General features: G+C 52.1%; 1 protein-coding gene across 1 annotated transcript in view; it reads right to left on the bottom strand.

The window, feature by feature from the left end:
* Window positions 1-12418, bottom strand: part of SBF2 (SET binding factor 2) — a 93207-nt gene that overhangs the window by 18883 nt on the left and 61906 nt on the right. Inside the window, exons 17-18 of the mRNA XM_053449021.1 lie at window positions 6254-6322; window positions 176-331 (exon numbers count right to left, since the gene is read on the bottom strand). Of these exons, the coding sequence (XP_053304996.1) occupies window positions 176-331; window positions 6254-6322 (225 nt within the window). The remainder of the gene's footprint in view (window positions 1-175; window positions 332-6253; window positions 6323-12418) is intronic.

Here is a 12418-nt window from a genome sequence, read left to right as displayed (position 1 = left end):
GCATCGTTTACCTTCCTCTCGAGTAAATGCCCATTGGGGGGTAATTACATTTTTTTTTACCGATTAGCAGCTATTGAGTCTCCTGAGTGTCTACTTCCGGCCGGAGGCCACACTAGAAACATCTACCGTATCCCCAGATCCCGCAGCCGCTCCGGGGGGCCGGAATCACGCTTACCGTTCCTTGGCTGTTCTCTTTTGTCGTCAGATACAAGGAGCGCACTTGACTTTGGACGTCGTTGTAAAACGTCGTCTCCCAGAACTGTTGATTTGTCCAGATGGCGTGGTCCTGGATGCAGGTGTAGGCGAACTGACTGACGCCGGGCGACAGCTTCTGTGAGAGCCAATCACATATCAGAGCGTTACGAATATTCCGGAATCACCGTCTCCCCCCATTAAGTCATCCTTTCATTTCAGCTTCACGGTGCAACATATTTGTTACATTATAACAAAAGCAATAAATGAATAATAATAAATAAATACACCAGCGATGCTACAAACTTCCGCCTCATGACATCATCACCAGTCAATGTCATCATCAGGTGAAACACCCGGGGGGGGCTCAATTATTGAGTGCAATCTATCATATGAGCCTCAAAAAGAGGCGTTAAAAAATAAAGCAGTGAAAGCTGCGAGCTGCATGCATTTAATGCGATATTTACGGAATATTATGACGCGGTGCAGCTTTATGGGGAATGCGAACTTCTCTATCTCTATTAATGACTTTAGGAAACTGCTGCGCTGAACCAGTTCCAGATCCTGAACACTCATTAACCGGGGCAAACGATGAAACATGCGCCGCTCCAGCAGAGGGCAGATCATCCCTAGAGAAGAAGCCCCGCGCCGAGCGGCCCCCTTTTCGGATAATTTAGTGAAGTGAACAAAGGCGACGTTTTTGCAGATAAGAGCGAATGATTTATCGGCGATCGGTGCCATAATTAAATACGAGGCGAGGTCACGGCTGGAAACAGAACAAATAACATGAAAGTCGGGGACGTGGCGGCCCCACGAGCCATTAACTCTTCGGGGCACGAGCGAGACGGGCCGGACATTTAAACATCTCTCTGTCCATCAGATGTTATTCTCATTTATCTCACAGAATAAAGTTACAGCGAGGAGCAGGAAGCTCGTCCCGAGTTAGCGAGGTCAGCGAGGCGGCCCCCGGTTAGACATTAGGACGCAGGGTAAACACGGCTCCAGAGATTAAGGTCAGGTCAAGGTAAGTTGCCGCGTTCCGCATGGAGAACCTTTTCTAATCAACAATTCCTCCGGAGGGAACAGAAACGGCCGACTGAGCGACGCGCCGGGGACTTCTGCGCTCGGAAGATGCGTTTTAAATAGAAAAAAAGATATAAAAAATCACGGGGCTCGCCGTGCATCTCGGCCCTAGCGGTTCATTATTGTGTCCCAGCTCGCAGGCAGTTCTGGAAGCCGGGGTAGGATGGAGAGAGAGGAAGAATTAAAAGTATTAATCGCGTTCAGAAGATAAGGCTGCGCATGGACCAGGGATCCGGGGGCAGTTTCATTAAAGGAAGGATTAGTCTGCAAAGCGCGCAGGCACTCCAGATATGTGTGGTTCCTGGGGTAGGAATATAAGCCTTAGAAAGTAACACCCCCCCTCGGGGTAATCAGCGTCAGAAGGGATTATAAAAGGCCCACGGGCAACGCATGTTCAGGGGCAACAGGTTTGGAGGATGCGATCTCCATCCCTACGATCCCAACCTCAGCCTCCACTCCACTTGATTACATATTTTTTCACCGCCAGACTCGAGGAATCTCGTCGGCCGAACACCTGCCAGATCCCTAGCGGCCGGGATAAGTTAATCATTGACGAGCCGCGAGCCGGGCCCTCCGCGCAGGAGTTCGGACCCTGCGATTAACCCTTTCTGTCCCGCCTGTGCGACGCGGAGGGGTTACGCTTGCCGCCTCGGTCATTTCCTACGGCGTCTCATCTGCTTTTTATAAGAATTTATTTTGTAAAAATAATAACAAGAACAAGAAGAGAAAAAAACACGCAAAATTCCACCGAAAAAGCGATTATTTAAGGGGAAAAATGATAATGCGAAACATTCCGGATTCTGCCAAAGCCAAACGCGTGTCTGGGTTGTAGGAGAATTCCAGGGGAAATGGGATTTTTTTATTATAGTCTGAAATAATATTAAAAAAGCCTAAATCTTCATCCAAACATAACCTCCTCCTCTTAAAGGGGACGCTGGGGCCCTGAGCGCTGATGTACCCTGCTGGGAAATCCCATAGGCACTAATGCATTAAATTGTGGCTTTTCCACCCAAAATACACCCTCTTCCCGACCGGCCGCTTTAATATATTATCAACTCGCTGCGCCTGATCTGAGAACCGACAAAGGACTCTGCAGCGCGAAGGGATTCTTTTTGCGTCCCCTAAATGCTCCTGGGATAAGGGGGTCTCAGGGCTGGAACGTGAGAATCTTAGTCAGACGTTAGCTCTGAGAGTCCGCCGGGCCGACGCGCTTCGCCTGGTAAACGGGAAGCATCGCGGCTTCTTGTAACGAACGCAGGACTATCTGACCGCGCAGGAAGATGGGGGGCTTCAGCTTACGGGGGGCTCGCATACACACATCTGGGTACGAAGCAGGGGACCCGCAATGAAGCAGTCGCGAGGATTCGAGGGTTTATCGGCCGAGCTGTCACGAGCCGGAGCCCTCGACGGACAAGAAGCAGACCGTTTGAGGCATCTTGTGGCTTTATCCGGCATGTGACTTATAAACAACGTCTTGTGTCCCTTCGCGAGAAACATGCGCGCCTTTCCCCGTTCCAAGATGTTGCGTCATCGCATGGAGCCGCTCCACAACTGCTAAACAGCTGAAGTCATAGCTCATAAACTAAACAAATCCATACATTCCTCAACCCCAAAGAATGCACCGGAACGTTCCAGCGTCCATCTGGAGTGGCGAGCCGATCCGCATCGTCCCAGCGTTTACTTCTCGGGCCTTTTTGTTTCTTTGTATATCTGGGAGTAGTAAGCATCCGCTGTACGGCGATGGTGGTCTCTGCACACGATGGAGGAGAAAATCCAGCACCAAATACAATGAAGATCGGCAGAGGAGTCCGGAAGACGACTCCGCGTTACGCCGAGGTTCCCGTGCGATGCCCTGGGCCGCCGTCCATCCGCCTGCAATCAGTAAATGGAGCCACCGGGAGGCCGTATAGTTTGATGGCTCCTTCCGGTTGGGCCCCCGGGGGCTCTCATTGGTACTGGATTCCCTATTATAGGGGCCGCAAAAAGTCAGATCCCCAACGCCCCCCCCCAATCACAAGTTTTGTTCCTTTTCTCTTAAACGTTAACATAAAGTAGTTCTGACTCCATTGCGGGAGCCGCCATCTTGCTGCCCCATCACACGGTTTAGCCCCTGCGCGGCTGGAAACCATCTCTGGCAAGCTTTCGAGACTAACCGGGTATAATACGCCTGAAGAAGAAGACCTCAGTGGTCTCGAAAGCTTGCAATCCAAATAACGCCAAATAAGTGACGGCCGGCAGCGAGTTGCATTGGATGCTCATTTATTTAGTGTTAACACTTTATGTACAGCGTCACTGATCATTCATCTTCATTCAATATCTCTAGCTATTAACCCATCGGCGACCTTCTGCCCTGCCCTTGATCTTTGTGAAGCTTGATCACGGCGCTGCAGCTTGCAGTCACGGTAATTGTTGGTTCTCCGTCCCGCCGATTCTGGAAAGCTGGTTCTGTTGTGGTGTCCTGACCCGTGTTCACACGCCGTGTGCTGGGTAAGCGATTGTCAGCGAGCGAATCAGAGGACGGCGCGATTTCCTGCAGTTCCTGGCAGTTTAAGGATTTAAGCTCTTTCATCTGTTTATAAATAATTTCTCACATGGATCTTTCTCCTCCGGTCTCAAGAGGCTGTCTGGCTCCGGCCCAGGGCTGGCAACGGCCGGGATTTAATATTACGAGCGGGGTTAACCCCTTCCTCGATGCGGAGAGAACCCGTCAGGGTCCCACAAGGGGCAACTTCATGCTTTTCTTACTCTGTTTACATTCAGAGATAGCCGGAAATCCTCCAAAGCCATCTGAGATAGAAGCTTCGATAAAAGTGTTAAACGTGAACTCATTTCCAAATATTACGCCTGTTCCAGAAATCACTGTAGCCCTGGCTGGGTTCGTTCTGGGCTTCCTCTGGGCAGTATGTGTTTCTGGACAGACATATTCTGATGAAGGCTTTTATCACAGGAACTAAATACAACGTTACCGTGAAATTTCCCAAAACCGGGCTCTTTTTGTGAGCAGCGTTCCGGCCCCCGCTGAGTGGGGTCCCTGGCGAGCTGCCGGCATGCGGAGAAGGGGCAGCTTCGTGATCCCTTTCATGTTACAAGGTCACCTTTCTCTGTCATATTTGACGCCAAGGCTGACAATCTAATGAGATACTCAGCAGGCACGGCCGAGCAATCACCCGAGTTTAAAACCCTGCTGGGCTGATAGATCTCGTTCCATTTCCGGTAACCTGCGCTGAATGCAAACGGAGGGTCTCATCACGGCTCACGCTGGGGGTCTTACGAGCCGCCGGAGAGTGAAAATCCTCGGTGACACGGATCGCGTTTCATCCACTAACTTCGTTCTGCAGATTAGCGTTCGATTAAAAAGCCGAGTCACGGCTGCTTTGGGTTTTTCTCCTAATAATGTTTACACCGGGGGGGTGACGACTCGGAGAAAAGGGTCACGATTCCCCGTCACCCACCAGGAACTCACAAACAAACCGGAGGGCGAGCGGCTCTCGTGACTCGGCGCTGACTCACCGTAAACAAGGGCTAAATTGGGCAATGTTTGGAGCCCCCGTTATTGCATTCCGGGTGGGATTACCTGCGGTCCCGGAGCGCTTACCACTCACATCCTTACTAGAGGGAAGCAGACTGTGTCATATTTAAAGGGCCATGCGCAGATAAGTAAAGACATATCCATGTGGACAGTCAAACCATGCGCTAACATATACTGTAGCGCTGTACAGCGCTGAGGAAGAACGTAAAGATATAGCATTACCATTTCCAGAATATTCCAGCACTGCTTTCTCCTTAACACATCGCACAGGGGGACAAATCTACCCGCACGGGAGGGGGGACAAATCTACCCGCACGGGAGGGGGGGCAAATCTACCCGCACACACTCCTCTGACATCATCATAACCCATGAGATAAATAATAAGGACGATATGAAAGTATATAACCGCCGAGTCTCTGCTCCAGCGTGCAGGCACTGAAGGGGTTAATCCTCCGTCTATCCGCACTCTGCAGGGTAATAAAATAATCGAATTGAATCAAATCCAGACGAGGGCTTAAAAATGACATAAAAATAGAATCACAAACAAACCAGGACAGGATGCGTCCGCCGGGAGGGATTACGCCCGAGTCACGCTCTGTCCGGTGAATCAGATCCGATTATTCCAGGGCTGTCCAGCTCCGGCCGCGAGGGCCGCACATTCTACCACCTCTGGGGTAATCCTCAGGGATACGTTAACGTAACACTCCGACCCCCTCACCTTCACACATCCGCACCTTAATGAGGGAGCCCAACCTGCAGACCATGGAGCGGAGCTCAAGACACACCCCTGATGCCCCTCTCTTCCTCCTTGATACCCCTCTCTCCACCCCCCCGATGCCCCTCTTCTCTAGGAGGTCAGAATGTTTGCTGGGTATGAGGGGATCGCAGGGTTCTACAGCCCTAAAAGCCCCGATAATGTGTATAGAAACAGCAGGGAACGGCTTTATAAATTAAACGGGGGAAATTTCTAAATGCCTCCCAAAGTCACAAAGCGTCCGGGTAAAGCCCCGTCACCGGCGCCATCAAGCGAACGCGTCCCCTGCTTCTCTGCTGGGCGGTGAGAGCGCGTCGTCACACGAACGAGGAACAAAAAGCAGAAGAGAAACGTATAGAAACACAAAGCACAGTTACATGTAACGAGACATAAACCTCAAACGGACGCGTGATAACACGGCGGAGGCGAAGATGCGCGAGGGCCGGGGCGGAGCGAGGGCCGGGGCGGTGCGAGGGACGGTGCGGAGCGAGGGCCGGGGCGGTGCGAGGGTCGGGCGGTGCGAGGGTCGGGGCGGTGCGAGGGTCGGGGCGGTGGGAGGGCCAGGGCGGTGCGAGGGACGGGGCGGAGCGAGGGCCGGGGCACTGTGCCGGGTCCTCCGGGATTCGCATGGAGGGAAAAGATGTATGCGAACGTATTAATTGTATTAATGTTACAGTGAAATATTCAGAACTTACCCTACAAAAGGCCGTGGCGAGCGGGAGCAGCTGAGCAGCGATGCTGTACTCCTCGGAACTCGAACAGTCCTTCAAAAAAACACAGAAGAGAAACATTAATCAGCAGACCCAGAAAGGGGCTCCATCCGCTAAGCGGTAGTTACACCGCTATATGTCTGCCTCTCACTATAGGGTCCCGTTAAACACAAAGCGTTCGTCTCGTTTGAAAGGCAGATCAACGGATCGAATAATATTTACATCGGCTAAACGGTCGCTTTTTCCATAATATCAGCCTCCATAGAGAAAACTCAAGCAGGCGCCGAGGCCGGGAAGTTAAACATCATCCAGATGGCTCCCACGATGCACCTGCGCGGCGCGGGGAACAGGTGCACGAAAGCTTTCCGTTACTTGAATCGGGGCAGAGAGCCGGATCCCGGGGGCCGCGGGCTTTTAAATAAACACAGATGTAAAAACGCCAAACACTTCACTGGGGTTTTACGATAAAGCTCTCTGCTGAAGTATCACTTGGCCGAGTCCGCGCTCTCCGCGATGCCGTTTATTTACAAACGTTTAAAGAGCAAAAGACAAATCGAGGTATTAAGTGCCGCTCCCGGGGGGCTCCGGCCGTCACGCAGGTAATGAACCGAGCTGTGAGGGGGCCGCTGATTTCACATATAAGTCTATTATATTAATGAACGCATTGGCTGGGGCCCCGGAGGGCCCCTTGTAAGAAATGAAGGGCGCCTTTAAAATGTGACAGTGCATTTATGGCATAATGTTTTGGGGAAGATTTGGGTTTCTGTGAGGTGAGATATCTGGTTGTATAATATGAGGTCATTTGCATAATAATGCATTACAAAGGGTTTAGAACAGAGGCTCCCACAGAGGTGAATACCCCCCAGGGGGCAGAGGACCGAAGCCCATGTATTGTAGCATAGCTGCGTATGTTTGTGTGTGACAGTTGGGGGTGGATTTGTATACCCCGTTAGTCTGGCAGTTGGGGGTGGATTCATATACCCCGTTATCACTGCCTGTTGGTGGCGTGCGACATACCCCGTTAGTCTGGCAGTTGAGGGTGGATTTGTATACCCCGTTAGTCTGGCAGTTGGGGGTGGATTCGTATACCCCGTTAGTCTGGCAGTTGGGGGTGGATTCGTATACCCCGTTAGTCTGACAGTTGGGGGTGGATTCGTATACCCCGTTAGTCTGGCAGTTGGGGGTAGGTGTCTTTGTCTCCTCTGTTTCTGCCGGGTTACTGGACTCGTGACTCTGGCAGTTGATGTTGAGAAGCTGCTGCGATTCTGACAATTAGTAAAATGCCATCGTGGTCGTTTGCGTGAAGCCAGGTCCCCGACGTCCAGCTCACGAGTAACAGTTACTGCAGCGAAGGCAGGAATGGGACGCGCAATTTAGGATATAGAGGCAAACAGGGCCATTTCAGGGCCGAGTCCCGCGCCTGTTCTCCTGCGCGTCTCCTTGGTTCGGGCTGCCGGAGGAGTTGAGGACACTTTCTGTCGGGATCCCTGCTGCGAGACGTGATGCTCGGTGGAAAATGCCCCCCCCCACTATCTCTGCACATCTGATCTTTCTTAAGCAGAAATGCCATGCGTGTTTGAGGGAAGCGTCATGAGGCCCGGGGCAATAAAGCCGAGTGGAGTCCGCCTGTAACCCCCTCGCGAGGAAATGGTTGGGATGCCGCTCTGCCATGGAGCTTCTCACTCACAGCAAGATCCCCACCGCCGCTGCCCCGTCCACGGCTTAAACTACTCCAGCTGTGACACGCGGCGCAAAAACACAAGGGGCAATAACCACATAACGGGCCGAGGTCCCTCTCCCTGCCCCCCCGCGGACAACCAAAGCCCCGGAACCGCGGACCATAGGTAGACATCGACCATAAAACCGCACCGGGAAACCAATGGAGGCGACAACCAAGGGGCTTCCGCTACATGCAACCCCCTCAGCCCCTTACACTGTCTACATGGAGGACAGGGAGGGAGGGACCGCTCAGGTGATGGACTACAATCCCCATCATCCAATGGAGACGGCTGAAGCTGAATTCCAGTTCAATGGTTGGAACGTCCGGTACATACTTGCACCGGAAGGGGTATCAGAAGGACTGACTGCCCCCTAAGCAGCCGGTGATAAGAATATAACACGGTCAGTCCCAGCATATTAGGCGACCCATTCTGTGCATACGACGCCTCCCCGGCAGCGCAGACATCGCATAAACACCATATAAACACTGCAACAAATGCTTCCAATTCCACGCTCGGCCCGCTGCGGCCCCGACAGCATCCCAGCCACCACTAGACTGCAAATATCACAAAGTGCAAGAAACTAGAAGGACGTAACACGCTAGATACACTTACAGGACGTATCATTTACATACGGCCCCCGACGGACGCATCACACTGGCGCATGCACGGACATTACTATTACCAGTAGGAGAAACTCTTACGTCCGCCTGTATTTATTTTCCATTTAAATTCAATAAACACCGTGTTTAAACGCGTAAAGACGTTTTCAGTGCGCGCTATAAATATTTGTATTATTAGAGGTCTCTGCAGCTGGAATCCGGTGAAATGTTTGACGTTTCTGTCACCCGACAGGCTAAGGAGCGAACGAGACGTTTCCATCGCGCGGTCCGCCCGCCGTTGTTTCAGGAAACTCGCGTGGTCAGCGATGAGACCGCCATGGGGGGTTTAAAACGCAGAATATAAAGATGGCAGATTTGGGGGAAATCGATCGGCACTGAGAGACGCTCATGAGTCGTGGTTTAGCCCAAGACATGAAAATTCCGGCCGGGGAGAGCCGTCGCCTGTCGTCACACGTTCATGAAATGCTGAACCCCCCCGTACAGGGAGTCCGCGTTCCCCGCCAACGTACAGGGAGTCCGCGTTCCCCGCCGGCGTACAGGGAGTCCGCGCTCCCCGCCGGCGTACAGGGAGTCCGCGCTCCCCGCCGGCGTACAGGGAGTCCGCGCTCCCCGCCGGCGTACAGGGAGTCCGCGCTCCCCGCCGGCGTACAGGGAGTCCGCGCTCCCCGCCGGCGTACAGGGAGTCCGCGCTCCCCGCCGGCGTACAGGGAGTCCGTGTTCCCTGCCGGCGTACAGGGAGTCCGTGTTCCCCGCGTACCCGCCGGCTCGTTTCCCCGGGGCGGTTTATTCCGCCGGCTCAGCAGCCGTCACACGGATTATCATCACAATTTACGTGACGTTCAGCACCGTCCCGGCCGCGCTACGCTGTGTCAGCTCCTGGCTGCGCTCGTCCGGCATTAAGCGGATTATTCTGCTGTAAGGTGGGGGGTGGGGGGGACATTAAAAGGTTTTGTTAATTAAACCCTTGACAGAGTGCTGTCCTCACGCCGGGGAAGGGGCCGAGGGATGAATGCACTCAATATAAATATATAATATACCCCGATTCCTATCAGCAGTGAAACCACAGGCTGGTAAGGGGAAAGGCCGGCAGCTTGGTGCTCAGCGTCTGCCGGCGCGTTTTACATTTAGGTGAAAGACCTTTTTTCCGGTCTGATTCCTCCCCACCGCAGCTGGATGGACAGACAGGGATGTTCTAGAAGCCGACGGGCTTTAAATACCGGTGTCCTTTAGACCGTCACGTACTTTCGCCGTACGAGTGACATAACCACGAAAATAGCTTTTAAGAGAAACGCATCAATCGTCACGTTTTAGAAGGTCCTTTCCGACGTCGGCCCCGCGCCGCCCCGCGTAACGATGAGCCGGCAGATTATTCAGAGACTTCTGGCCGCGAGTCACAAACTAAATTTAGAACTTTGTTCCCCATCAGGAATAGCTCAGCACGTCCGCGTGGCTTTGTGTTTGCCATCTTGGCCAAAGCTAAATGCCACTCATTGTCCCTGAAAGCCCCCGCCGGCCCCCTAATAAAGCAATCCGATTGGAGTCGGCTAATTCGTTATTAAAGTGGATTTAGTTCTCTGAAACGTTTGTTTTGTGGCGATTGGGGGTGAATAGAAAGAGCGCGTAATCTGCACATCCCCGGCATTCAATGGAGAACAAATTTCCCGTAAAACCGGCCCTGGGGGGAGAGAACCAGCAATCCGCGCAGATCCGGCCCCAAAACGCACGCTTTTCCGGCATAATAATATCCGAAACGTACAGCCGGTGGAAACGCGGGAATGAGAAAGGCTTTTCTACGATAAGAACGGGATTCTGGAGGAAAGCGCTCTGCACGGAAAGAGTCTACGCCGTACCCGGAACCGGTTATATTTACATAAAGGTAGAAAGGGGGGAAAAAAGATTTTCAAGGCAAAAAATACAGGAGAAATTCTCACGCGATTTCCCCATAATTTTGGTTAAAAAATTTGGTTTGTGATGAGCAACACATTAATAACGCTTTTACAGCTTTCCCAAAATTCCTACGGACTCCTCATCATTAGTAACGATGTAATATCCCGCCGTGCGCTAACGTGTACGGGGGTCCCGACTCCCCCCGTTCCCGATATGTGCATCTTCAGTAACCAGCAGCAACCCCCCCCACCGTATACACAAATAAATCCGAATCAGATGCTGCGACCACAAGCCATGCGCGCTAAAACTCCCCCCGGGGGGCTTCAGGGGACTTATTGCTTAAATATGAGCTGCCAGAGTAATTTATACTTTGCAGCTTGAAACGCGAGGCATGTGCTTTCCAGACGCGGGAGCCGATCAGCTGGAGAGCTCCGCGCCGTGACCCAGCATTTTCTACTCTCTGCAAACCCAATCCATCGGAGGAACAGACTGTAAGCTCCTAGGAGCGGGGCCCTCGTCTCGCTCCGCCCCGGTCTCTCATCGGCAGATCGTAGGTTGCCGGCTCCAATACTGTTTTGTCCTCCCCATTGGAACAGGGCTCCGGAATCTGCCGTCGCTCTATAAATACAACGTAACGGCGAATACGAACGTATCATCCCGCGGCGAATAACACTCCGAGAGCGAGCGCTGTATGCAGGGAGGGCGTCCTCATTCCCGGGGTCACTCGCCTCCCACCAAACCCCAGAACAGACCCGTTTTGGGAACCATATAGGGCATTTTATGGAACGAGTGCGTCCTCCGGGCTCTCTCCCCGCAGACCCAGCCAGCTGCTCCTCGGATTGGGGGAAAGTCCGCTACCCCCCCGGACAGAACCAGCTACGGTTTTTTCATCCCATTAGAAGCCGACCGGGAGATTCCCAAATCGGGAAAAGAAATAAAACTCTTAACCCTTACACGGTGCATTTCTATCCGTCACCATGGTAACAGTTTGAATAGAATTCCTTCTCTTTGGACCCAAGAAAATGTTTGGTGACATTTTACATCATCCAAAAACGCTACGAGAATTATAGAGCGGTTTAATATAATGAATTGGCCCCAAAACTAATCAAACCACCAGTGGCCCTCATTAATTACCTTAGCGCCACGCGCCCGCTCCAAGCTGTCCAGACAAACATGGCTACTCGTTAACTTTCTATACATTAAACGGGGAAAGAAAGCCCCAGACCGACCCCAAAACACAAAATTCTGCTCCTTCCATAGAAGTTTCTTAAGATTCCAGCTCAGATTGCGTTCTGAATTCCGCATTTCTGCGGGTAAAACGTTCACCGCGGGACGGTTTCTCTCTTTTTTTGCATGTTCATGAAATTTGCCTGATTCACTGACTTTTGACGATAAGAGATGTTTCTTTGTTTTAACGACACATTATTTTATTTTACAGCGGGCTTCCGCTTAGCGGGCTTTGTAAAGGAGGCTCGTTAACTCGGAGGACGGGGCGAAGGGGCCTTTAAAATGATCTTTTCTTGGCCGGCTTCGCGGTGAGCGTTTAATCCACTCAAGTTGTTCGCTGAAAAATGTTCAGAATACGAACAGAATGACCCATTATACAAAAAAAAAATAAAAAAAAATGTAAAAGGTTTTCCAAAAGTCTGTTTCTTGCACACAATGTGATGCCCCCCCCCCCGAAATTATAGCCCTAACCCTAAATTTGAAACAATGACCAAGAGAGGCTGTGCTGGCGTGGCAGACCATCTATCTACTACCCCTTAATTGGCTTCTAATACACAGACAATGAAGGCATCTGGATTTCTCCCCCTGGTGGCTGGGTTCGCCCTTTAAATGCCTGGGGGGGGTAATTGGGTGCCGACACTGGAAAAGGGGGGAGGCCGCCAACTCGCAAAGAGAGGCACCGGGGCCACCGTGGG

This window comes from Spea bombifrons, chromosome 10, assembly GCF_027358695.1.
Source record: "Spea bombifrons isolate aSpeBom1 chromosome 10, aSpeBom1.2.pri, whole genome shotgun sequence".
In the NCBI taxonomy this organism is placed as follows: domain Eukaryota; kingdom Metazoa; phylum Chordata; class Amphibia; order Anura; family Pelobatidae; genus Spea; species Spea bombifrons.
The sequence above is the reverse complement of the archived record's forward strand: the minus strand, read 5'-3'. Positions and strand labels throughout refer to the sequence as shown.